At 41.3% G+C, this 27848-nt stretch overlaps 1 protein-coding gene across 16 annotated transcripts in view; it reads right to left on the bottom strand.

The window, feature by feature from the left end:
• ABLIM1 (actin binding LIM protein 1) overlaps positions 1–27848 on the bottom strand; it is a 329116-nt gene that overhangs the window by 23347 nt on the left and 277921 nt on the right. For 8 of the 16 annotated variants that reach the window (XM_082423391.1, XM_082423392.1, XM_082423395.1 and 5 more), the window contains exons 7-11: positions 26452–26510; positions 14066–14143; positions 12882–13037; positions 9664–9699; positions 7119–7248 (exon numbers count right to left, since the gene is read on the bottom strand). In XM_082423391.1, the coding sequence (XP_082279517.1) occupies positions 7119–7248; positions 9664–9699; positions 12882–13037; positions 14066–14143; positions 26452–26510 (459 nt within the window). Of the gene's footprint in view, positions 1–4840; positions 4958–7118; positions 7249–9663; positions 9700–12881; positions 13038–14065; positions 14144–23414; positions 23499–26451; positions 26511–27848 lie in introns of all 16 variants that reach the window. The other 8 variants (XM_082423398.1, XM_082423389.1, XM_082423397.1 and 5 more) reach the window with 3 other exon arrangements.

The raw sequence follows: 27848 nt of genomic DNA, 5'->3' as shown, positions 1-27848 counted from the left end.
GACTGTCTGAATTCCCAAAGGGTGTATTCTGGCTGAATGCTGTCTCCAGTTGGGCAGAGTTTTTTACTTAGCAGCATATCTTCGGCAACCACTGACCTTTCTAGTGGCTAGAAAAAACGCTAGTATGTTCAAGTCTTTGTAAGTAGATTTAACTCTATAATCATTTAAAATCTCCCATGAGACATTTAAAAACACTAGGTAGACAGCTACCCAGCAACACACCCATCTAAGTGATCCTGCATAGTATGATTTCTACACATCACAACGGCTCGTTGGGTTAAAGGTCTCAGAGTACATAATGTTGCTAGGTACCAAATTCTTAGTCCTTGAGATGCGAAAGGCATTAAAAATTTTGGCATTAACAAAAAAATTCTCAAGATGAGGCCTTTTCTAAGTTAAACACCCTTTCTTTAAGTGATAAATCGTTTCCCTCTATCCTGGATGGAAATAACCGATGAAGGCCCTAAAAGGTTATTTTCGTGCTTAGTTCATTACTCAGGCAAAGTGATGTATAAGCCATCAGATGAAATATCATATACGGAAGGTATCATCGTCATCATCATCATCATCATGATCATCTATCAGCGTGGAGTTGACATTGTTTAAAAATAATATAATAGTGTATATATCATATAACATTGTATATATCACACTCATAGCCATTTTGTTCCTTTAAATAAGTCCTTGCATTGGTTCATCTAAGTTGTTAGTGATCTTAGCTACTGGGGTGAGAAGCTACTGTATATATAGATATACATTTCTTGGTCTTCATTTTTAACTCCTTCCAAGTCAGCCCAATAGGCCAATTTTTCAGTCCTCGGGAGATCATTCACTGGAAGGATTCCCACTGTACTTAAATTCAAACGCTCTGTCCTTTTATTCTTCTTTTCGCCACCATGAGAGCGTCAGTGACAAATTCTAAGACAAGTCAATCTAAATGGCAATGCTTGTGTCTGCTGTGGGAAACGGCTGGCACCACTTAGCTTCTGGCCTCTAAGTGCTTATGTTCCAAAATATAAATTCTGAGGGGACCTTAAAGTTGGTAGCATCTAGAATGTCATGACAGAGTTTCAAGATTACTGGTCCTTGTCTAAAGCTTCAATAAACGTTACGGTTTCCTTCAGCAAGTGTCAAATACATATTTGCATCATAGCAACTCATATCTATGGCAAAACAAGGAAGATTTCTTTCAAAGAGACTTAATATATGTAGCCCTCCTGTTTGCAAATCTGATTCATGGACACAGAAGGTAATGTCTAACAGTATTTCAAAGGGAAAGGAAGAGAAACTCTGCAAACATGGCACAAAGCCCAAAACAAGGAGAAAATAGTTTTTCCAAATAGGCATGCACTTGTCCAAATGGCCCAACAATGATATACTGATACAGAATGAAGCTGCAAGGAAGGTCAGAGAACAGAAATAAAAAACACAATGGAAAACAAGATGGGCATTACAGAAAATGGATGGGGAAGCCAATGAGATAGAGAGAAAGCTGGTGATGTGCATCTCAGCTCTACACCCATGCAGGTGTCCTCAGCTCCGTGGACCCTGGGGGCCTGGGCCACATGCGTCTGAAATAAGGGCCAAGAATTGGACTTGGGCAATGGGAGGTGGGCTTCTGGCTGCCAGAGGGGCTAGGGGACCCCTGCTTTCAGCCACACCTTCCTGAGATGGACATCCTACCCTGGGGTCCTCAAGCTCCTTGGCTTACATTTGTTTTAAAAATAATTTCCCTGAGATTGCAAAACAAGCTCCAAGATAAAGAGTGAATGCTCAAATGAAGAACCATGGAAAACCCTGGGAGACTTTGCTCCTTTAAAGATATCTTAGATGTGCTTCTCTAATGGCCATACGTTCCCCCAGGGCTGGAGAGGACTTTCATGTAAATGGATACATGTTTTTCAAAATAACTAAGACGTAATTCTTTGCAGAATCCGGATTTAGCTATTCAACTAAACTAGGCTTTTAAAGCAGTATCTTTAATATACAAATTCTGCATGATTGATTTTGTAGTTTAGCAAAAAGCTGATTTTAAAACTAAGCATATACTGTTATGCACATTATATTTTGTATCTGAAGTATATAAACTATTTCATCTGAACCAACTGTAGGCATATATCCAGTAAAAAGAAAATGGGAGAGAGACCATTAGATATTTTTTAAGCGTAAGCTCGAAGTAACAAACTATTGCTTTCTATAATTTAAACCTATACTATTTGACTGTGTACTTCGAATTCAGACTGAAAAAAGAAAAGGTTGTATATCTACATTTTTAATAAAGCACCATTTAGGCACACTGAAGTACTGTAATTTTCCTAACCACTTGGTATTTCTGTTGAAAAGTTAATTTTGTAGTTTAAATGTCTGAAAGTAGCTGTTTGTCTTGGCCTCCGTAAGAATGCAATTTTCTAGTTAAAAAGAGATGGAGAATAAAAGTTTGCTTTAAAAATTATACTTCGTGTATAGCATTTAGACCGAAACACAGCCCCCTCATAGGAATGAGGGATGGGAAGGCTTGGGGTCTATCTAGTCCTGGTGTTGCCACTTCCTAGCTCTGAGTCCTTGGCCGGGTCACTTAACCAGGGCTTCAACTCTTCATCCACCCCCATGGCTGCCCCCTGCTACTTTACTTCATAGGGACGCTGTGAAGAGTGATGGATTGATGCAACCGGAAGTGCTCTAAGAGCACCATGCCGAGGGGGAAATCACAGAGGGACCAGAGTTGAGCGCTCACTACACACCAGGGCATTTCACCTTGCCAACTACAAATTGGCACTTGCCATCTACCTCTATAAGGATGAAATCATGAGCCGCAGCAGCGGCTGACCTTCAGCACCCCCTGAAAGGAGTTCAGGGTGGAGATCAGGAATGAGGCCCTCTGTGCTCTGGGAAAAACTGACAGGACAGGTCTTCAGATAGTCAGATACTTTCAGGAGAAGATTTTATGAGCCCAATTCTTGCATCTCCTCGTATTTAGAAAAGCACTAAAATCCTTCATGGGTGACTTCGCTCCTCGTGACTAGCAGCAACCTTCTGCAGAAAATATGTGCCTGATTGCACGTACTCCCCCTTCACCAAAATCACACATCTACTGACCTTCCCCCTACCTCTTTGGAGCGGTTTCTCAGAGCTATCTGCAATGCTGTCTCCCGGGCTATAGTCCTCATTTTGCCCCAGAATAAAACTTAAAACTCTCACGTTGTGCGTTTTTGTTTTTTCAGTTGACAACCTCACACACCCCAATACCCTAGGAGAGGTTTCATAGTTGAGGCAAGTGGCACTCAAAAAGTTAAGTCTACAATCCAAGGTCCCATAGCTAGCATGTGACAGAGATAATATTCAAAGCCGGGACTCCAATGTCCACATGGGTGCCCATCTCACCATAAGGCTGTGCACACGCACGAGGTATTGAGTCTTGATATTTTGTGATGTGTTATTTGTATAACTCTGTATAACTTTATAGGGTACATGACATTTTTCTTCCTACACAAAGTAGCTTTCTGAAAGATGAAATATATAATAACCGAACAAGGCAGTTTACATTTAATGAATTAAAAAATGTATTTTCCCTTGCATATTAGAAACAAAGAAACAAAAATCTTAATTTGGCCAAGGGCTTCTATATTAAAGTCTCTTTAAAATACATCTCTGAAGTTTTTTTCAATAATTTCTTATGGTTTTATAGACATTCTCTAAAGTATCATCTTGACATCTAAATAATAAGTCTTTCCTCCCCAAATACTAATTAGCAGTAATAATTTTAAATAATCTGTCAAGAATTTTAGAAAGTGCTGCACCTGCTGAAAAATTTCTTTGCTAGTGGCAAACGGTATGTGTCTTCAAATAAGCTTGTCGGCAATGTTATTTTTACAGCACAGAAAATGCTAAAATCGCATGCTTGTAAAATGACTGCCAAGGAAATTCAGTCAAAGAGCACAACATTTAGGCTGCTTGAGAAAGTGTTAGAGATGTGAGCTCTTGGAAATCGGGGTTAGAATCCCTTAGGTCTGTCTTAAGACCCACGACAACATCTGTGCTTGCCTGCTACTCCCTCCTTAAGCTATTTTCTTTGGTTAATTTGGTTCAAATCAAGACTACGGAAAAAGTTAGCATCCTCTGGGAGCTCCTACTTATTTTAAATTATGGCTCCTACTTATTTTAAATTTGGGGCTCTTGACTCGATTGAGAATGGCTACGGAAACATAACAAACAATGAGAACAATGGGAACAGCATAGAGGGAAGGGCAGAAATGGGCAGTAACAGAAAACAGAAGGCAAAGTCCCTCTTCTCCATCATGCAGAAATCAGGACAGGTCAAAGGAACATTACTCTAAGGGTTGTCTCAAGGAGAGAAATTTAAGTTACGTTGCCATAGATCTTTCATACCGTCCAAACATTTTAATATTGTTACGTGGTTAAGTGGCTTATCACCATTAAGACAACTTTGGAACCCTTGTTGCTGAATACCGTTGTGTTTTGCTGAGCCATAACACGTATGAAAACCAGGAAGATTCCCCAGATATATATTATATTTTGCTTTTGACCAGAGAAAAACAAAATAATAATATATATTTTTCTTAAGCAGTAGATAACAAATCTTAGGTTCTCAAACATATTTCCTGTTTCTTCATCTAGAGCCCTTTAGAAATGACATATTTCTCCTAACGAGAGATGCTATGCCAGTTCTAAGACACGGCTGGGTGTAGTCATGACACACGCAGGCATGCTGAGAAGTCCAAAGCTCAGAGCTGACTCTTGGAGATACACCTTATTAGCCTTCCCAGGGTGCTAATAAATCTCCGCTATGCAGGGTGCTGCCTGGAGAAGCCTGCCTCCTTACCTTTGATATGGGGAAGGAAGTGGTGTCGGAAAGGGGAGTTGGGGCGGGAGTCGCTGTGGCCGGAGCTGAGGCTGCCGGTGTGCAGGGTGGACCTCTGCACACCAGGAGACAGCAGCTCTGTGCAGCAAGGATCGGGGCAGGACACGGTGCAAACAGAAAAGAAGAGCAGAAATTAACACAGGAGCAGGGACAACGCCATCGTTCCAAGGGAGAAAAAAAAAATAAAGAACGTTAATCAGGAGTCTGAAAAAGGAGGAAGGAAAAGGGGTTAAGAAGGCATCTACGAAGGGTTACACAAAGTGGGGAGAGTCTGCAAACAGGTTTAGGTCAGTACAGAGTTCACTCTCCAAGAATAAATGGCTTTAGTGGGAGGGAACGGCCATCAGAAGGTTCTGTCAGGATGACACCAGCTACCACTGAGCCAGCACTGGGCACGTCACTTAGACTCAACCATAGCTGTTTTTAAAAGGCACCTGATGAAACAGAACCCTCTGAAACACATGTACAAAACTGACAATCATTTCAAGAACCTTGCAAAGAAATACTTATATGTAAGGGTCAGATTCTTTTTTTTTAAGCTGCAAACATCTCCTACTGCAAGTTTAATTTTACTTTGCCCATGTAGAAGGGAAACCTGTCTATATCCCCTGTGTAGCAAAGAGCCACCTATGATCCTGAGAACTGGGTAGTGGTGACACCACGGAGCTGGAAACTCAGTTCTGGACACTAACCTAAGCCCAGACCTAAGGACGTGAGTGATCCTCTGGTATCTAGAACGTAGGGAGTGGATACTCTGAGGTGCTCTGTGCTGACCATGACTATGCTAGCAGAGCCCCACCTCGAAAAAATAATTAGGAGCCCTAACAACCGACATCACGCATGTCCATAACGTATTGTGAAGGGGGAGGAGAAGTTCTTAGAATGGGGAATGTTCTACAGGCTCTTGGCATCAGAACCATGACTAGAACAGAGGAAAACTTTCTACTGCCCAATGAGGACATGACCTTTTAGGGAAACAATGTCCCTGGCTGACCACTCCCTTGCTGTCCAGGGATTCTCTCGAACAACAATTTGCCAGTGAACCTCGCATCATTCTGACAAGGGTACGGCTGCAGTATCAGGGTATGCCCATACGTAGGGGTGGTGGCACAAAGGATTTCTCATCACCCAGACAGAAAGTGGCGTAAATCCAAACCCAGAAGTAAAGTGAATATCATTGTACATGAAAAATAAAAGGAATTTCTTTCCTGAAAAATTTTCCTTTAACGTAACTCAACAAATACTGAGTAAATATTTATGAGTCTAGAGAAAACTATACTTTATTGAAGGATCAAAAAGTAGAAATTTAATCCTCTACAAGCATTAAATCTATGGCTTTAAAGAGAAGATTGCAGCCTTTTTACATTCTGTTCATTTCCTTTGGTTTTATTTTATAAAATACGTTAGCATATGAATGGGCTTATTCTCATCAGCCTGCACAGAAGCAAGAGGCTTAAAATGAAGTCTTCATAGACATACATCATCACCAAGTTTGTTGAGAAGGCCAAAATTCTTCCTTGGTGAATCTATTTCTCAGGAATCCTGGGTCTGTGCTGGGATCTCCATGCTTTTTCTACTCTACATAGGAGATACCCACTAATAGTAAAAGGGACTACATTCTGCCGAGATAAAGGTAAATGAAGTCCACTACTCTTAATATTCTCCATCATAGCACACCTCTAGTGTTTTTATATTTTCCAAGTCTGATTCAAAATCTTAGGTCGGAAGGCATCTTAAAAGTTACCAAATACAACCCCGAGGTTGTATATGAGACTTCTTTCTAGCAGGTTCTTAACCAAGCATGCTTAGTAATACCATGTGCCCGGATGGGGGAAACATAATAAACCCACCAGTAAATGACTAATACTGGATTTAGATTTTAGATAAGCCTAAAAGGCACATCACCATATTTCTTATGGAGATCTCCATTTTAAGTCTCAAAAGTGCTGAGATTTTCTTCAAGTCTAAAAAAAACAAAAAACCTCCTTTGCTTCTAGGTGTTCACTGTCAAAATGTAATTATTTAATAAGTCATAATGAATATAACCATAAAATGACTCTCGTTTTGAGAAAAGAAATAACACAAACTACAATGGAATAGGAGTTTGCAATTTTTTCTGGGAGAGGGGCAGATAGATTTGGCAGCCAGATTTTTAAATACGCTATCAGCAGTGGGGAAAACAATCACATAGAAACACGGATGACTCTAGAGAGTGAATCCCGGGAACAGGTGCCCTTACCAGGTCTGTGAAAATGCTGGGGAGAGCGAGACGTGGTTGGAGTGTAGCTGTGACGGCTGTACACGGGGGAGTTGATGGAGCCCTGGCTGGTGGACCGGTGCATCATCCGGTCCCGCCCATCCTGGTACCCCTGGAAGTAAGTGCAAGAAAGTGGGAGCACGAGGCATACATGCAGGCTGTTGTCAGGTTCAAGTGAAATCAAGTTGCACCAAAGTCACCCAGGAACTATCCCGTCTACCTGTTCATGTATACACTTTGGGGCCATATTCCTTAAATAGGTATGCAAACAAGCATTCCATGGTTAGTGCTTTTTGTTCAAAACCTGTAGTGCTTGCCTTTACCAAGATTTTAAGATGTAAAAAGGATAAACTCCAGTGTTGATAGAGCTCTGGGAAAAGAGGGAATAATTCCAATGACCACGCTTATATCGTGCTTTTCAGTTTTACAAAGTCTGTTCACATAGGTTGTATCATCAGATCCGCATCATAAAGATGGTAGAACACATGGTATCACCTCCCTTCTTCACAAATGCAGAATGTTTCAGAAGGTTCCACGCAGGTAAGAGACCCGTGTGCAGGTGCGTGCAGGTGGAGCCTGCTTCAGAACCAGCCTCCTGACCCTCATCTCATCCCTGGATCCAACCACCAACCCACACCATCCGTGCTGTTGATCTGGTGATGTTTTACGTTGATTTTGCTGGAGGACAAGCTTGTGGTGGCCTCAAATCCAGTAATTCTACTTCTACTTTAGGAAGCAAATTCCAAAAAGGAAAAAAAATTTTTTTAAACGATCTTTAAGTGGAAAAATTTCCTCAGATATTTATAATGCCACCATTTATAAAGACAAAACTTTGTATTACGTGCTCAACAAAACTGGGGAATAATTAAGTTATGGCATATCAATTTAATGGAATACAATAGCACCACTAGTCTGTCACCATGTCCAAATCTAGAAAAGAATATTGTAGGTATAAAGTATAAAAAAAAATCATACACACACAAACATAACATAAAACTTTAAAAGAATTAGAAGAGTACAAGGAACGTTTTACATTTTAGGAATTTGTTGCCCTATGAAGTTTCTACTAGCACAATAAAAATAAAAGTTTGAAAGAATGCATGAAAAAGGACTAAATTAAAACCTCAAAAACTATGGATGTGTGCAATTTGAGAGCAAGAGGCAAAAAAACTTTGATTTGATCCTAGTTGGCTGTAACAATAAATTAAAACAACAACAAAACACAATTCCCCCAATAATGTGCCTCAACCTATTATTATTATTTCTATTTTTGACAAGTGGTCAATAATAGAAATTAATTCTTCATAACTTCAGTTGAAAACGATCAGAATATTCATAGAAATTAGTTATTCATAGCACTCAATCATAAACCACAACAATACTACAGAGATTTTACCATCTCAAATTATTGTGATTACCTGAGATCAGTCCAGTTTCATATAGACTATCCAGACAGTTACTTAGCTTTAAGACAAGACTACTGATTTTATTTATTATTATTATTATTTTTATTATTTTTAGAAGGGGGTAGACCTAACCCCTGAGGAGTTTGCTCATTGGATACATAAGGAAATACAAAATAATAAGAAGCACGCTGAACAAACAATCCCTTGATTATTATTACCTGTAATAGCTTAAATGAAAGTGCTAGGTTAGACCCGGACCATGCTCAGATTTGAGTTGGTCTGAGCTTAGGCCACCCTCCAAGGGAAAAATTATGCTGGGACAACAGAAAGTGCTTCTAAGACCTCTGGTCACCAAGCACCTCTGTCACTGTGGGTGACAGCAAAACCAAGACACTCCTGGGATCAGGGGTATAGTGTGAAGGGGCTGTTTCATTTTATAGAACAGTATCATGAGCTTCCTGAAGAACCTTTAATAAAATGGGTTGGGAGAGTAACTAATTTGGGGGCTCTGTCTTTGGTGCTGGATGCTGCAGAGGGGAAGAGCATGTTTGGGCTGCCAGGGGACCCACGGCTCACTATGGAACCATCACTGACAGCTCTATGTGATCCAGATACTCAGGAGGTTATTCCCGAGGGAACAGCCAGCCTGGTGGACTTGATAAAAGCCACTATAAGGTCGACTTACCCTGAGAGGGGGGGGACAAGATGATTGATTTTAGACTAAGAGAAGTGGTCTCCCATGAAGATGGCTCTGCTGATAGAAACACCATGACCACTGCTGGCCATTTCAGATAATCAGTAGGTTAGGATTCAGATCAATCAATTATAGATGAGAGGAGAGAGCCCAACATCGGGACAAGTGGCCCCATTCTCCACTCTCTTTCCTACCACTCAGAGGTGCAGGGTAAGACTGGTTTTATTCCCTAGTCTCCATTTAGAAAGAAATTTACTTCTGGGTCTTATAGTCATATCTTACACGTAAGGAATCTTACATTCATCATAATCTTGTACACGGGTTTTCTGTTCTTTTGTTTAATGTCCTTTTGCAAAAATTTGAGTCTAGGAATGGTCCAAGTAACTCCCCAATTCCACCCATTATAATTTTCAAAAATGGCACTTACTTCTGCTGATGGAGTAGGAGACAAAGTCCTTGGAGACTAGAAGAATAAAAGAGAATTAAAGTCACAATGTTTATTAGCTCATTTTCAGTTTTAATTACAGTTGCTTATCAGAATCACCTGGAAACATTATTCAAGATACACATGCCAGCACCCTTGCCCATCCCGTCTTCTGATTCAGTAAGTTGAGAGTGGGGCTCAGACAGGTACATAAGGACAAAGCTCCTACGAGACTAGGGCACATGTCTCTGCTTAAGACGCATGGGTTTTGGAAATATGTTGCGATGCTTTAGGTGATTAAGTTAGAGAAATTGGAACTATTTCCCCTATATGCTCACACTATGCTGTTTACTACTGTGAGTTACAGTGTCTACTGAAACACAGAATTTGGTAAACACAGTTGTTGACTAAATTATAACCATAGTAATCACCTGAGATGTTATGATGACCAGGTCCGTGGCATTCTCCCCAGTGGCCTTGCCAACCTCAACACCATTCACCTTCTGGCTTTCGTCTTTCCAGGTACACAGGCTTCCTCGGGGCAGTCAGTAGACCAACCCCTCTCTCACCTCAGGGCCTTTGCACTTGCTGTGCCCTCTGCCAGCAGTGCTTTCCACTCAGACACCTGCAGGGCTCACTCCCCATCCTCAGTGAGGTCTCTACTCAAATGCACTACCACACAGAACCTTCCGTGATCCTCCTGCCTAAAGTAGCAACCCGGCCCCGGCATGCTTTCTCCTTACTCAGCTTCATTTTCCCTCACAGCTCCATCACCCTCTAAAATTATGTGATGTATCTGTCTGTTTATTATGTCTCCCACATTACACTGCAAGCTCCATGAGGGCAAGGACTCCATTCATTTACAACCAAGTATTCCCAGCGACTGGAGCAGCTCTTGGCACATATTAGGTGCTCAATAAATATTTCCTAAATGAATGATCAAAATGTTTATGATTAAAATGCAAAAAGCTTTCAAATAGAAATGAAATGCAAACAAAGCATTTTGAAGAACAGGGCCCATGGTGGATTTCTCAGTTTCAGAATTTGCCCTTTTTTTCCAAATTTACAAGAAGCTGCTGGCTGTCTTGCACTCCAGACTTCCTTGAGCCCCATGGTCTGGTTTGATCGGCTTTCTGGAGGCACCGATGGCTGCACAGAACTTCAAGCTTACTCCTCCAGGTTTCTAAAATGGCAGTAGATGGATTCTCTGGAAGAAGTGTTAATAATTAAAGGAATAAATAACTAAATAGCTTGCAAACTTGTCTAAATTGCAAGATCCATACGTTGGGGAAGAGATCATAAATACGTCTGATCAGAGGGCCTCCTTGTATCCAGACTTTATGCTCAGAGAAACCCACAGGCCTCGTTCTAGGCTATGATGGTAACAGTGCTGATTATGATGGCAGCCAGCATTTTTGCTGAGTACGTATTACGTGCCAGGTATTGTTGTAATCTAAATATTTCACTTAATCCTTACAGAAAACCTCTAAGGGAGGTATTACCATTATCTTGAGTTTACAGATAAGGAGACTGAAATATGTAATTTTTCCAAAGTCATATGGAGAGGAAAAATCAGTCTGGTTCCAAACCCAGAAACTTTCACTTCAAAGCTCAAACTTTTGGGCCCAGAACACCGTAAAGCAGCTCACCTCCCCTTGTTTGTGTGACTTGAACACTAGGAAATTCTCATCCACTTGCTCAAGGACCAGCCCCTAGGCACTCTGCTCAGGAACCTTCCTTTGCCCCTTATCCTCTCTGAAGCTCTGCCACCCAAAGGCAATTGAACCACCCAGACCAATCAACCTGCTCTTGAGAGAGGCTGAAGATGCAGTTACAGGGGCATGACCACTAGGTGGCACTACATGAAAACAGACACCACTTCCTGCCCAAAGGACCATTTCAATACAGATTGTGTGTGTGTGTGTGTGTGTGTGTGTGTGTGTGTGTGTGTGTGTGTGTGTGTGTGTGTGTGTGTGTGTGTGTGTGTGTAAATACAGACATGACTATAAAACAATAAATATTATACATACATTATTGAGAATAAATTAAACAGAATTGCCACGTTTTCACGAACTTTCTTCATCTAAGATCTTTAAGCACTGTGATGTTACAGATTATCGGTTTTAGCCTTGGTTGAAGGACTGATTTTGGTCCACTACTTGGGAAACACCTCTCTGAGTGGACTCAAATCAGTCTATAGATGATTCCAATTTAAAAAACAAAAGGGGAAAAGTTTAGAATGAGTTGACTAGGCCAGGGGAAACAGACCAGAGCCCATGAGACCTAGGGGACAGAGAGGGGAGGGTCACCAGGGGCTGAGGCTGAGCTCCAGCCTGTGGACCATTAATGTTAGGAGAGTATTAATAAGCCCCAAGAAGACAGGTAAAAACAACAGTAGTAGCTGCCATTTTCTGAACATTTACCACGAGTCTGGCTCTCTGCTAATTGCTTTAATAATTAGTTAATGTAGATTAGCTTTAACAGATGATAAATTATCTAGATATATAGATAATTAATCTTTAATAGATAGCTTATTTAATCCTCACTAACACCCCATGAGGTAGATTCTGTCATTATCTGTTTTACAGACAAGAAAACTAGGATCAGAATGGTTGTCTCATGGTCAAAGTCACACAACCAGCATGTGGAGTTCCTGGGTTGAGCCCAGGTAACTTGATTCCAGAAGCCCAGCTCATACCACGGTCCTATACCGTGGCCCAATTCTCTCTACTTTTTCTTTTCTTGTACATTCTATCTTATGATGTTGAAAACTGCAGCTGTCAAAATTTAGGGGTTGTGATCTCTCTCCTCATGATCCCCATGGATGTACTTCAGCTTGCCCCAAAACCAAGACCCCATCCCCCCACCCACCGAGGACTCTTCCCTCCCTTACTCCCTCTGCCCAGCTCACAGTCTCCCCGGACAACTTCGGCTTCCTTCCCAGCATGCCGGCTCTGCTATCCTACAACCTGGTACTGATGCTTACTCATCCTGCACTGTCGTTTTCTGTGGTTGGTCTGCTCCCTTACCTCCCTGTACCTCTCCAAGGGCAGGGATGGTGTGATAGGTTTTTGACTACCTCAAACCACCTGGTACAGAAGCCTACAAACAGTGGGCAACCAAAAGGACCCTCTGATTTATTTTGATTCCAGTCAGTAGTTTTTATACATGTGCCAAAGAGAGACAAGTTGTACCACTCACAACTTCTGGGAATTTATTACCTCTCCCAGGCTCTGCCTCTCCTGTTTGTCATCATAGCCCGAAGAGTAGAAAGGCTCATAGGTAATAAGATCTGGACGTTCAATGTCATAAATTGCCTTGACCTTGGGAATGGCTGCTAAATCCTTGTAATCCAGGATTTCATTGTCCACTTTTGCCTGCCAAAGTTAAAGAGAAAGAAAAAAATCACTCTGCCGTCTCATCTTCAGGGAACTATGGTTAGCGCATCTCATGTCTTGTTTAAAAAGTGAAAACCTTAAAAATAAACAAAACCCAAAACACTTTGCTTAGCATGGTCATATTCTTTATAAAGCTGCCTGTTTAATACTTGCAGACATAGAGAACAGACCTGTGGTTGCCTAGGGGGAGGGCTGTTGGGGGCGGGAAGAATTGGGAGTTTGGGATTAGCAGATGCAAACTGTTATATATAGAATGAATAAACAACAAGGTCCTACTGTACAGCACAGGAAACTATATTCAATATCCTGTGATAAACCATAATGGCAAAGAATATGAAAAATAATGTATATATATGTATAACTGAATTACTTTACTGTACAGTAGAAATGAACACAACACTGTAAATCAACTATACTTTAATAAAATAAATTAAAAAAATAAAGTTGCCCATTTATACCAATATTAATCACATTTTCAAAAAAGTCACCAAAAGCTTAGGAAGAAGTCTATTCATCAAGTAGAGAAGCCTGCAAACCTTCAGGATAATTTCCTAAATTTATTACAGAGAAGGAAAAGCTCAAACAGATAGCCAAAAAAATCCTCCCAGATGGCTAAAAACAAGAACTGCATATTTAATAAACTAAATATTTAAAGACCTCTGTGGCAGAATTTAAAGACACTCAGTATCAGCATTATAAAATGTATAATTAATCCCCAAATATCTATATGCAAGTTAGGTACAACAATTTTTTAAGTCCTGCATCGTATCACCGCACTTTACAGGTCATCTACTCGTTCACTCTATACCGATGGTCACATTCACATAAACACTTGATCACGTGGAGGAAAATGGGATTGAGATGGCTGATCTACAAGAATGAAAACTGGATCTCATAACAGAAATAAAAATCATTTTGAATTCTTCACTTTTGGATTATCCAGTCCATGCTTACCAGCTGCTACCGCCCCTGGTCCGGAAGTGTCTCTTCCAGAAGTAGATACTTACATAGATAGTATGACCTGGGGACCCAGGGATACTGGAGCCTGGTCTAGAATAAATGCTTTCGGAAGAAGTCCTGGTAGGCTGTAAAATAAAGAGTGACTTGTAAGATTTCAGACCATGGCTTCAGAATCAAGACCGGCCTAAGTTCCTACACTTTCCTAAAGACTAAGCTGGTTAAAAGAGAAAGAGGTGTAACTCTTCTGAATATGGGAAAATAGAACCTAGAAAGAAAGGTAAATGAGAACTAGCTGTACAATCAGCCTTGAAAATGCATTTCGGGGTTTTTCTTTTTCTCCTTGTCTCCTACAAGGGGACACATTCTAGCACATTCCATCTCCATGGCCACAATCCTGGCCCCAGTCACCACCTCTGCTGGTCTGCACTCCTGCAATGGCCTCTCCTGTGGGTTTCCTGCCTTCATTCTCTCCCTCTTCAAATCCACTTGGCACCCAGTGGCCAGAGAGATCTTTGAAGAATACAATCTGGATTGTCACTATCCTGCTTTTGGCTTCAGGGTCCACGTAGAATGAAATCACAGTTCCCAGGGCCTTGGGATTTTGTCCCTGCCTTCCTTCCCCCCATCACTCGCTACCCACTGTCACTCATAGAACATGGTACATGTCACTGCCTCAGGGTCCTTATCCTTGCTGCTTCCTCTGCCTCAAATGCTCTGATACCCAATTTTACTTGATTTTTTCCCCCTCCTTCAGTCTTGGCTTAAATATCACCTCCTCAAAGAAGCCCTCCCTGATCTTTCACTCCAGAGTTGGTGACCTTGTTATTTTCTCTCACAGTACCATTCTTGTTTTTTTGCTTCATGAATAAAATGTATAATTCTGTATTTGTTGGTTTCATCATCATGTTAACCTCCCTCACTACCTTTAGTTATGACCTCTGCCCTCAGAGGGTTTATCTTCTCACCACTGTATGCGCCCGATGTTTTACACAGGTACAGAGAAGGCATAAATATTTGTTGCAGGAATGAGCTAGAATTTATTATTTGTAAACAAATACTCAGTTTGTGGATACTTGACTCATGTCAGTTGCATGTTTTGAGCCTTACCATGTGGAAGGTCACTGAGGTAAGGTTAGTGGTCGGCTGCTGGGGAAGGTATAAGAAAGTAGACTTTGTAATAGAGGCTGGAGAACCCTGAGAGTGAGATGGGAGCAGGAAGAAAAGGCATGAGCTGGAATTAACTGCCCCCCACCTCTGCTTGGTATGTTCTGGAAAGCTCTGCAAAGAAACCCAAAGGCCTGGTCTTGGAAGATCTGCTCCCCTCCGCACAGCTATTTCTTGGAAAGGATAATTTATAGAGCTATGTTAGGAATAACAGGACTTTTCCTCTTTGGTACTGTTTCTGCTGATATTTTGGTACCTCAAATATGAGTCTAACTGAGTCAAAAAAAACCCTCCTAAAGACAAGGATGTTGCATCACTATGGAACTCACATCTGAAACAAGGAAAGCAAACCCGCCTGGTCAACCAGAAGCAGGCAGTGATTATACTCGCCCTGACAGCAGAATTCACTAGAAGGCTGGGGTCAGTTGCTCTCGCCAGTGTCCCTGGTATCTCTGAGACAGGAGGGTGGAGGGGGTAGAAGAAAGCACACGGGGTACAGTGGAGGTGTGCCGGGCTCGACACTTCCGTCCCTGCCCCCCCAGACCTGCCTCATACAAGCACTTTCCTCCTCAAGTGACAATTTTCCCATCACAGGCATATCTCAATATGAGAAAATCCCCAAATCTGAGTATAATGAAAAAGAAAGGATTCACATAATAACACTACTCAAAAAGTCCAACTCCTGGACCCATTTCCCAATCAAATTATAGAAGTGACACCACCAAAGTGCAGCCCTCCTTTAAAAAGAGATGCCACCCCTTCAGAAAGCTGAGCCAATAACCATCTCTGTGGGATAATCATTAACTACAGGTAGTCCTTCAGCTTCAAGTGGCCAGGATCTAACATTTGCCAAACTCAATATAAAAATGAAACCTCTTATGTAACAACATAAGAATATTAATAGCAGCAAACATTTACTGCCCACTTACTATGTAGCAGGCCCTGTGCTAAGCACTCCCCAGGCATGCTCTCATTTAATCTTCTCAATAACCCCAGGAAGTAGGTACCGCTAATATCATTATTTTATAGATGAGGGAAAAGTCACACACAAGTAGGCAAGTGTCAGGATTTGAAACCAGACACCTTAGAGGCAGAGCCCAAGCTCTTAATCCCTGCGCTAAATTTGCTGCCCATGTTGTAAGGCGTGTGTGGCCATTTATTTCTCATCAACATAGCTTTGGGATAAATGAGGTGAAAGTAAAAGAAAAATATTGAGATGAACTAGCAGAAAAGAGTGCCTGCTAACTGAAAATGTTTTTGCTGCCACTTATAAGCTTCTAAGAAGCCTGTAACAGCTCAGTGTTAGGGTGGGGTGGGAGAGGGTGCACCCTAGGACAGTCTAACATCTTCGGTTGCTGGCGTTGCTATGACAACAACAAGGTCTGTTTTCATTAAAAGCAGTGAGGACACTGTGTGAATAGCTAAAGTGCATACGGAGCTTTGGGGCCTCTTCCATGTTACTCATCCTAATTTTTGTCAAATGTGAGCCAGGGATCCTTTCTGTCTTTCCTGTAATGATGCACCTGGGGATGGCTCTGAAGTGTTTTGTTCTCTGGCGTACTGTGCAAGCCGATAGGAACGGAGCTGGGGAAGAACGTGAGCACAGGTCAGAAAGGGGCCCTGGGTGTCCTTCCAGGGATGGAGAACTTCATGGAAGGAAAAGGCCTCTTGGCTGAACCAACCTTTCCCAGCTCAGTCTCTCTCCTTTCCTTCTTCACTGGATAGAGTATTCTGTGAGTGGCACAGGCTTTCTCTGAAGCATTTATCTTATTCATTTACCCTGTTAATATTGTAGGGCTGAAGGTTTTAAGTTATCCGACAATCTGAATTCTTGTCAAGTCCCATTTGATTCTTCAAAGGTGTTCAGATCAGAATCACCTCCAATTCGCATACAACTCTCCTGGAGTCTCTGATTCCAAAATAAAGATTTTAGAGTTTCCTAGTCAGTATTTTCATAGTCAGTTTGCGAAGTCAAGCCAATGTTCACCAAATCCACTGCCACCCCGGCTCTTGTTAGAGAGCTCACTCGGCCCCGTGCATCTTCAGACTACTTAGAGTATTGGAGAAACGCTTACAGTACCTCTCGGAGGTTCAGAATCTGCTCTTTCTTTCACTGCATTTGCCACTGTTTGCTTTTGCTTCCTTCTGACCTCCTAACCTTACTGTAAACTTTACTTCCGTAGGCATCTTGTTTGTGTGTTATTCTTGCTTGCCTATTTTCTTACAATGGTCTTTATTTTCCTGTTTAAAATGAAATAATGGGATAAAACACACTTCTGTAGAGTATAATCTAGTGGGGTTAAATGGCTGGTTTCGGAGTCAAATACCTTGGCTCGCACGCTGGCTCTCCTAGTTGTGTGACATTACATGAGAGTCTCTTTCCTTTCTCTCATTTTTTTTTTGTTTTACTTTTAACTTCCTTGAGCTTCAACTTCTCTACTTATAGAATGGAGGAGAGGGTACTTACAACCCCTAGTTCCTAGGGATAAATGAGACAAGACATATAAAGCTTCAAGCACCTTGCCCAGCACGTGGCAAAGACCCAGCATTTTCCAGACACTTGACATTAGACCGGAGTTCTGAGCCAGTTCATCTCAAATAGTGAAGGGAAGCACTGCCTCTGTTTTGTTCCTCGTGATAGGATAGTCCTTTCAGATGTGAGCTCCACAGACCAGACTTCCCTAGAGTTCTCTGCAGCTGCCACCCTTGGAGGCCTTCCCATACTTTGGAACGCATGTATGTTAACTATCTCAGCACATGGGGGCAGCAGCCCCACCTGGAGCTGACAAATGTCCTTCCCCTTCTTGAGAACTCCATGGAGTGAATCTATATCCTTCCAAGATGGTGACTTCCTGCTTACGTCTTGGCTCTAGTTACTAATGCCCTTCCATGACAGATGGCAAAGAGTTGCACAGGCCTGTCTGACCTGCCAGTATAGTTCCTGGTTCGCTGCCCCTTGAACTGTGCTCCAAGCTTAAATGGTACACAGGGATGCCCGCTTTTTGCCACACTCCCTAATGGCTCCCAAAGTGTATTTGTTCAACCAGCAGAGGTTAGAGCTCTCTCCCTTATGAAGATCATAAAATTACTTCTAAAAACTGGACTATTAATTTTGGAGTTTGAATCTTAAACATTTAGAATTTTACCTTTCAATTCTAAACATCTAGACTTGTAAGCGTGTTGAATTTTATTTTTGTATGTGTTTTAAAGTGTTAATTAAAAAAAGCCAAATCCTAATATTACATCATATGACAAAAGAAATCCAAATGTTAAGACCTAAATGCCAATGTAATTTGAGAGAAGTATTTTAGAATAAGAAAGAAAAGAAACATGTTGAGTTTTAAATGAACATCTTGTTTATTAATAATGTACCCCTTTTCTTCTTCTAGCTGTATTTTCCCTCTAATTAATACATAACTTGCTGAAGGTCTCTGATGGCCTTCATCTTCAAAAGGCACAGAGCTGTCTTCCAACACAGCTGCTCATATCCACACAGTCAAATTAAAACTCATCTTAACCTCAAAGGCAACAACTTACTGACATGTTTTCCCTCTTTCAAATCCCACTGACAGTTTCTTCTTTATCATTAACTTGATTCTAGTGTCACCTCTTTGAACTGTAACAAAGTTACAGATGACCCACATTTCCACATGATCCTTATGTGCAATTATTTAACCTAAGTTACTATTTTAACCTATTCAGATATCCAAGTTAACAACAGTGATTCATCAAACTAAATCAAGAACCCAAATGGGCCAACAGCCTTTGTTTCTGGAATTCTCTATGAGAGCTATGATGGATACCCTCTTGCCAATATTATAAATGAAGATAATTTCAAATTTGTATCCCCAAAGGTATGCCCACTTCTGTTCTACAGAGAAAAAGCAACAAGGATCTGTGGTTAAGCTGTTAAAGCAGATGCAATTTACTCACTCTCCTTTAATCGCTTTTTCCTTCATGCCTTACAGAAAAAAAACAACTTGAAAGCACAGATGGAAAAATTCAGTTCTTTCTTTTGATGCCATCTTTGGAGGAAAATAAAAAGGTAGAGGGAAGGGTGGAAAGAGCAAGGTAGATATAGGAAGGATTATAGACTGGCTGTGATCTTTCAAAGTATTTTGCCAACAAGATTAGGCAAATCATTTAATCCTTATTTTGGTAACAGGAGGCAAGGATCCTTCAGTAAGAACCTTGTAGTTGTATGTGGCTGTCCTCCCTCAATCTCTCATGAGGAAGGGGTCTAAATCTACATTTATTTCTCCAGCACACCTTCACCTACTTACATTTGATTTCAAAAAGGCTTTTTATTTTCCTCAAAGGAAAAAAATGAATCAACAAAGAGAGGTCTCACCTGACTAGTAGTTCATTTCAACAGTAAAGAGAAAAAAATGGCATTTGATCACTAATAGCAGGTGCTTGAAAATGCAAGTCTTTTTGTTTTCTGTATGAAACTTTTTTAAAAACCCTCTAACTACCTTTCACTTGATATTTTCCCTTACGCCTTGACTTTGTCCACCTGTTCTACCCTGCAGAAGGCGTAGTCACAGAATGAAAATTACATTGAACAGATCTTTTTATGTTTCCACCCCAGCTCTCAACTTTCTTTAAATGTTCACCATTGAAAAACACTTACCAGAGCTTTGCCGGGAGATTAACCAGAGAAGTGACATTTTCCGATTATTTCCAATCGCGGGCCACCACGCACACTTGGTCCCTTCTTAGAAGGGGAGAGCTGGAGAGCCCTCTGCTGCCCCTGCCCTCCCCCCATTCAGCAGGAGCAGGGGTGCAACAACTACGTTCATCTAATCTGCATTCATCCAAAGCCATGCTCTAAGGGAGAGAACTACAGGCAACTGGCACCCAGAGCGGAGAGATCATACGAACACCTACGGGACAACTACCGATATAAGGTGATTGACACCTTATACGAAGTGCTGCTAAGGCTGACAGTACCTGCCTTGGGTTTTTGCTGAAGTTCACCAGACAAGGTGGTGATAACAGCTGCAGAAGAAGGAATACTTTTAAAAATCTGCATATACTGAACGTTCACTGCTAAGTCAAAAAAGGAACTCCTTTTGGTTCTTTTTTTGTTTTTGTTTGTTTTTTGTTTTATTTTTGGCTGAGCTGCATGGCTTGTGGGATTCTTAGTTCCCCGACCAGGGACTGAACCCACATCCTAGGCAGTAAAAGCACAGAGTCCTAACCACTGGACCGCCAGGGAATTCCTAGGAACTCCTTTTGGAAAAAGAAATTTGTGTTTGTGAGGAAGCAGGAGGGACTCACGGGCACACATCCCCTTCTCTAGAGCCAGGTGCACAATGGCCATCAGCCTTTACTATGGCCAAGAGTCCCCACTGTCTTTGCAGGATAAATCTTAACACCCATACATTCTGATGAATTGTAAAGACACACCAAAAAGAATAAAATTTTCAAACAGAGTGAAAGCTGGGAACAAAGTGGTATGTATGGTAGCAACGTTAATAAAACAATAACCAACAGCATTATTTCCTTGTTCTAGACATACTTAAAGCCTCTAATTAGCTCCTTTGTAGAAATATACACATGGTATTTGTTGGGTATATTATGGGTTTGCAAGTGCATATGTTATAATATAGTGAATGTTAGTTTCAGAAGAAAAAAACTCATGCCCATTTTGGATGGCAGCCATTCATACTTCAGCCTCCAAAGGCACAACACAGAAGCCTCTTTTTAGAATGTAAGCAAGTGATCCACTCCAGAATATTACAAACTTGGTCCTGGGAATACCGTGTGCTTTGTTTATAATGCATTACAACAGGAATTATAAACGCTCAGTACCAACTTTTACCTACAGACAGAATATGCTATTCCTATAAAACCCTTCCAAGTAAGCAAAATCAGAATATGTTTTTCTTAGGTAATTCTATATTCACCATTTTCTTTACCTATAATTCAGCAAGAGGAAAGAAGGGAGATTTCAGAATATAAATAATAAGATGACTTTCCTCCACAATAAAACAAGGCTTATTTCAGGGACATGGAATGCTGAATGTCCCTGCAAGGTGTACAGTTTACTTAACAACTAAAGCTGCTTGATATTATCTGGTGAAATAAGCTGCTGTGTAGGTCACAATATTTAAAAGATCAAAATATCTGGGTGGCTTGAGAACTGCTTTGGCGTTTTCAGGCTTCTCGAATGTTCTCGTGAGCTGTTCCTCAATGGCCAATGTGTGAAGCAAGACCTTGTCAAATAGCCTGCTTTCTCTGCCAGGTCCCAAGCTGTTTACACCTTTCTGTGATGGGGCTACAGTTGACCTCACTGATATTTAAGGCTGGATAATGGGAATCAGATGTCCCTTTTGAACAACAGGATAGGAAGAGAGAAGGTTTTTTCAAGACAGACCCCCGCCCCACCCTCTTTCTCTCTCCCCACCACTTCTCAAGATGCTCCATGTCTCTTAAACTTAAAGGTCTGGAGAAGACCAAAAATTATCACAGTTGATGGTATTTTTCTTCAAGTTATGAAAATGAATCACTTGGCGATAGCCTTAGGCTGCCAACATAAAACACTATTTGAGTTATAAAGTATACTTTCAGGGAAAACCCCAAAAGCTGTTGAAAAAGCAACTTCTTGCCAGTAGGTACTAATTCTGAGCACTCACTTGCAGTGGGGACGATCTTTGGCTCTTCCTCTGGATTCATGACCCTATAAGTTTGCTGTACGAGAAACCCTGCCACTGGAGCTAAAGCTTTAAGATAGATGAAGATTATATGACGTATACATGTTGGATGTAACCCAGCATCACGGGCCAACACGATGCACTCGAGCCCTGGAGTCTGCAGTTAAGTCTTGCTGTTTATGACCTGCGTAGCCTTGGGCTGACTTCATTCTATAGATGAAGAAACTTAGCAGGTTGATATCTGAAACGTTTCTTTCTACTCTGAAACTCTGTACTTCTAACTACTTTTCAAATCCTTTAAAGAAAGAAGGTGAAGTTTTAATAAAAGTAGATCCAAACGAAAACTCTCCTGGGCTGTAGTACAGTTCTGGCAGGCACGGAAAACAGGCACAGGCACAAAGCCTGGACTAAAGAGCTGTGTTGCGACCCTGAGTTGTCAAATGGGTTTCGTCTGGACAAAGATAGGATTGCGGAAAGTCACTCGTAATTTAACAGGCCAAGGTTTCAACTGATTCTAAGAGACCCCGAGAGAAGGTCAAGTGTGTGCAGGGAGCATACTCCCCTGCCTTGCTGCTCATCTGGAGAGCAGGCCGAGGACCCTCCCTGTTCCTGCAGGATGCCCTGGGCAGGTGGTGCTGCCCTTCAACACCATCTCTTCCTTATACACTATCACACTTCGCCAGTATTTCACGTTGTCCTCTTTTTGCCTTCCCAGGTTTCTCTCTCACTCTCCCTTGGTAGGACAGTGAAAGAACATGAGTTATAGGCTCAGAGAGACCTGGGTTCCAATCCCAGCTCTTCCACTTACCGCTGGGATAACTCTGGGCAAGTTAGTTAATGATGATGGGCCTCAGTCTCTCCATCTGTAAGATGGGTATCAGGATAGCTACTTCACGGGAATTCTTAGGGGGAGCCAATGAAAGTGTATGTCAATCCCCCAGCCTCTTGCAGAGCTGGTGCCTGGTCTTATTTGTTTCCTTTCCCACTTCGCTACTCCTTCCTGGAGCCAAAGCTCTCCCTCCCGAAGCACTGCATTTCCCCAGCTCCATACTCCTGCTGCTCTCTTCACCAGGCCCACCCCTTTCTCATCATCTCTACATGTTCAAATCCCATTCAGCCTCCATAACTCAAATCAAAGACCACTTCTCCTAGGAAATGCCCCTTGACCCCCTTCCCTCATCTGAACTTCCTTGATCTTTACGATCCATATCCTGTGATACGTTTCTATATCATTTTATAATTATTTACCTGTCTTTTCTTCCTTACTATACCTGGGTACTTAGCAAATATTTGTTCAACGAACAAATGTGTGAGCATAGGACCAAAAGGGTAGCTTCCAATGTGCTCACTGTACTGAAGACAATGCTTTAGCCACTGCTCTAAATGAAAACATTGTCCAGAGAAGAAAACAGCCAGAATCAGAATGTGAGATGCACTCTGTGGGGTGAGAAAAAGCATCTGCCTCTGCAGGAGCCCGGAAGTTATGTGGGGAAAGCAGCAAGGGGAGGAAAAGCGACAGAAGCCTGGGGCCCAGGACAGTGGCTCCCAGCCTCAGCCCAGACACAGCGCCAACCTGCAGAGACGGGGACCATCCTGTGCGTCGAATCAGACTTTTGGGATAAAAGAAATCAGATGGAGAACGACGGATGTTTCGTGGCTGCCATGAAACATGAAAAAGGGAAGAATGAACAATGAAATAGCCTCGATTCAGAAACACTATCAAAAACAGAAAAAAACCTTCAGGAAAACTAATTTGATAAGTGACAAGTGACATCACTTTAGTTGTGTGTGTGTGTGTGTGTGTGTGTGTGTGTGTGTGTGTGTGTGTATTTTGGGGGTCCATGTTTAAAAGCATAGTAACTGGTCTTTTTTCTTTCTTTCTTTCTTTTTTTTTTTGGCTGCGCCGTGCAGCTTGCAGGATCCAGTTCTCCAACTAGGGATTGAACCTACACGCTTGGCAGTGAAAGTGCGGAGTCCTAACAACTGGATCTCCAGGGAATTCCCTAACTGGTCTTCAAGTTACAGTATGTTTACCTATGTTCCAACCCACCATCGTTCCTTTCCATTTATTCTGGCTTAAATATTCTGATATATGAAGAGTGAGAAGCCAATGAAGCCACTGAGAGATGTTCTTAAGAATCTGTTATTACAAAAGCCCCACAAATTCTTGAAGTACCAAGAACGTGGATTACTCAGTGGGGTTGCCAAAAGAGTCTTAAAACATTTTCATTTTGCTATAGTAACTGCACTGATGTGACACCCAGTAAAAGGCCTGGAAATCCTGGCTCAAGACTGTCATCTGGAGACACACCCTTAAGAGAGCACAAGATTTATTCCTTCTTCAAAACTCTAGCCTCTTTTAAATCCCACCAGCGTCAGCCGGTACCCCACCTGGGGCACGTCAGAACCTCTTTCCTTGGAGGTGCATCATCCTACTTATTTCTGGGTGAGTGAGCCGAGGGCTGGGCTGACCTCCCAAGTGGTAAATGTTGGCTTTAGGAGAAGACCTTTGGAATTCTCTGGGAAGTTTCACTAAAGGAAGAAAAAAACAACAGGTCCTCTTGGCCAGAATGAGTGGAAGTATCTCACTAGTTGTTTTCATAATCTTATCCATAGAGTTCCATCAAGATGCGATCAGGAGTGTTGATTTTTTTAAAAAAAATCATTTTAGTAACACAATCTGCAAATGTAAGCAATCCTTATACAGAAAAGACACATTCCATTCAGTCTGGCCACGTTAGTATTCCTCTCTTCATCTCCCAAAACACTTCATCAGGGATGAAGTAAAAATGATTATGCAAGAAACTGAAGCAACACTGTAAAGATAGTGCCAACCACTAGCTACTTGGGTGGTTTTTGGGCAGTATCCACAAGCTATGCTGTGGATTTTACATTCTTATGATAAAAGTGACAGTAAGTACTATCTTTAATGTTCTAATATTTTATAATGATAACCTGCTTTCAAAGCATCCATGGGTCCTCAAAAATCCCAGAGTCTGGTGACTGTTCCAGTGTGTGCCTGACTGACTGACTGATAGATGGGAGGGTTAGGTACACATGCTCAAGCTGAAACTCTATGTTGAAACAGGGACCAAATCATCCTGATATTGGTGGACAAATTCCTCTCCAGTTTGTCTGGTCTTTATTCAATTATTTTGAGAAAAAGTGATTTTTTCCCCCTACACTTAAAGTCTGATTACATTAACTGAATTCTAAGACAACTGCTTTTATTCAGGGTCACAGGCAAGGGACAAGTTTCTAAATTATGCAAATGGCAAAATATCTCCATCTGATCTTACAGATGCCAGCTGAAGTAGAAAAAAAAGCAAAGGAAATAAAGCTCCTGGGCAGACCTGAGCTTCGCTGAGAATAAAGGAAAGATACTGGAAAATGAAAATAAGAGCTGTCATTCCCAGGGTGGCAGGCCAAAAAAAAATGGGTCTCACTGATAATCATTTCTCTGAAGCCAAGCCACCCCTTCACAAGTGACACATTAGTGATCGGGCCACATCGATGCAGCAGCTGTGCAGCTGCTGGGGATTACATACATCGCTCCTTATGTCTGCTAATGGCAGATCAAGAAGAAATGATACCACATTCTAGAGTCTTCTAGAGTCTGGCTTTCAAAACAACTTCAGGCCATTCTTTTCCCTGAGGCACCAGGTGGCCTAGTCAACCTCCAGTTTTTCCAAGGGTACCACTAAGGTAGCTAAACTGAGGGAGTATAGACTGGGGTCCAGTCTGATTATTGCTCTGAAAAATACTTCACAGCCCAAGTGAAAAACTGGGGGCATCTGAGTAAGATACAGATTATGATCATGGCCTTGCAACTGTGTACAGCTCTTTGCTTTTTAAACAGATAAAATATTGTCACCTGGAGGTGATCTGAGAATTGAGTAAGACCAGGGGAAGGCTTTAGAAGTGAGAGGTTAAAAAAAAAAAAAAAAAGGAAAGAAAGATAAAAGAAGTGAGAGATAAAGAGAATCTATCCTCTTGCCCGAGTGGTCCATGTTCTAGGGAGTTACAAAAACATTTTGATGCTACCTAAGGTTTAAGTTACAAACACAATCAAGAATACCTGTTTACATTGACACATATGGGCTCATCATGATTTTCCCCAAAGGTTTTATCTGACAAATCATCAGCTTTTGGAGATGGAGGCCACTCGGTGAATTTGGATTTGAGAGGCCAATCAAACGTAGAAAGAGCTGAGCAATGGCCTCAGAGTTTGGGTTGGAGTGATATTATGGACAAAGTACAAAAAGAGCCCGGTGATGAGGTCACCAGATGTTGGACCTAGAACTTGATGAAACATTTTTTCACATCTGTAAGGTTTGACTTTTCCCTTGAATGCTTTCCTAAGAACCTGACTTATGAGGAAAGTTTTATTTTGTCCAACACAAGCATTTGGAACAAAAACCACCATTGATTTAAGGTAGGAGGGAACCTCCTTTCTTGGCCAAATGGCCTTTCCACTTAGTCTGCTATAGAGGAAAAAAAAAAAGTTATAAAAAAGTACTTTCACCCAAACTCCAGTCCCCAAAATTAGTGACTACAAACACAGTGCCCAGCAAGTACACCTGGCATCATGGCACTATTGCCTTCCTTACCCGCAGTTTTTCCTCGGTCTTGGTGGACTGCTTACAGTCGGGATGCCAAACGGTAGAACCTGGAAAGACAATGCATGGCTAAGAATAAAGGAAATGGAAAGCAGCCACAGTCCTATTAGATAGAACTTCTGAGAGTGGCCCTGTGCCCAAGTGAATCATGACAGTTCAAACTCCAGGGGAGTTTTCCACATCTGGTCTGAACCTGTTCTATAACAGTCATAATCCTAGACCACAGAGACCACTAATTGGGCACAAGAGTGTCTTGATGAAAGAGACATTTAGTTCTTGACTGGGTGGTGGTTTTTGTTTTTGTTTTTGTTTTTAAACTGTATCATTATCCTTTAAAAGTAATGTCTGTGTGCTTAGCAACAGCTGCATTTAATTTCAGAAATATAAGCCATAAGCCATGCTTATATAACATCAAAACAACCAAGCAATTTAGATGAGGGCAATAAAGTCAAACCAGATCGTCTGTAACCAGAAGCAAAACTCACTGAATTTTCTGTTGATCCAACAGACACAGGAAATCAATCTAACTAGCAGAAAGGTTGAAAGTTACATTACAAATCCACAAGTTTTCCTTTAACTTTTAACCTTTGAATTAACTGCAAAAAGTCTTCACTTTTAAACTAATGAAGGCACTAATTAAGTGTCATTTTCTGTTCCTGGGTTAATGCCTCACTTTATAGGAGTGTAAAGCACTTTCTTAGATGGTACCAGTACCAAAGAACTAAGCAAAACACTTATATCCAATCAAAAGCTCTTTTCTTATAAGAATCAAATGTCTGCCTATGTGATTTTTTTACACCTAGATAGACAATCTATGTAATTTATGGCTAAGGCCTATATGTAAGTCTTATATGCTCATATAAGGGTATGTTCAAATGTGGGAATGGGCAGAAGAACTTGAAGAGGGACTTAAAAAGACCTAAGCGAATAAAGTTACTAAGTTGAAGACTCACAGACTTAGAGAATGAACTTATGGCCACCAGGGGGAAGGGAAGTGGGGGAGGGATTGTTTGGGAGTTTGGGGTTGACATGTCCACACTGCTAGATTTAAAATGGATAGCCAACAAGGACCTACTGTATAGCACAGGGAACTCTGCTCAATACTCTGTAACAACCTAATTGGGAAAAGAATTTGAAAAAGAATAGATACACATATCTGTATAACTGAATCACTTTGTTGTACACCTGAAACTAACACAACACTGTTAATCAACTACACTCCAACATAAAATAAAAAGTTAAAAAAATCTGAAAAAGTTACTAAGTGGAAAGCAGTAAGTAAATGATATAAACTTAATAAGAATCTCAGTATGAATATTAGACTTTCTACGTTTCATTGTTGAAATCTTTCTCTCTTCAAGCAGCAATCTGTGTGTACTTGAAAAGTA

The sequence above is a fragment of the Balaenoptera physalus genome (assembly GCF_965194825.1).
Source record: "Balaenoptera physalus genome assembly, chromosome: 14".
Taxonomy (NCBI): domain Eukaryota; kingdom Metazoa; phylum Chordata; class Mammalia; order Artiodactyla; family Balaenopteridae; genus Balaenoptera; species Balaenoptera physalus.
The sequence above is the reverse complement of the archived record's forward strand: the minus strand, read 5'-3'. Positions and strand labels throughout refer to the sequence as shown.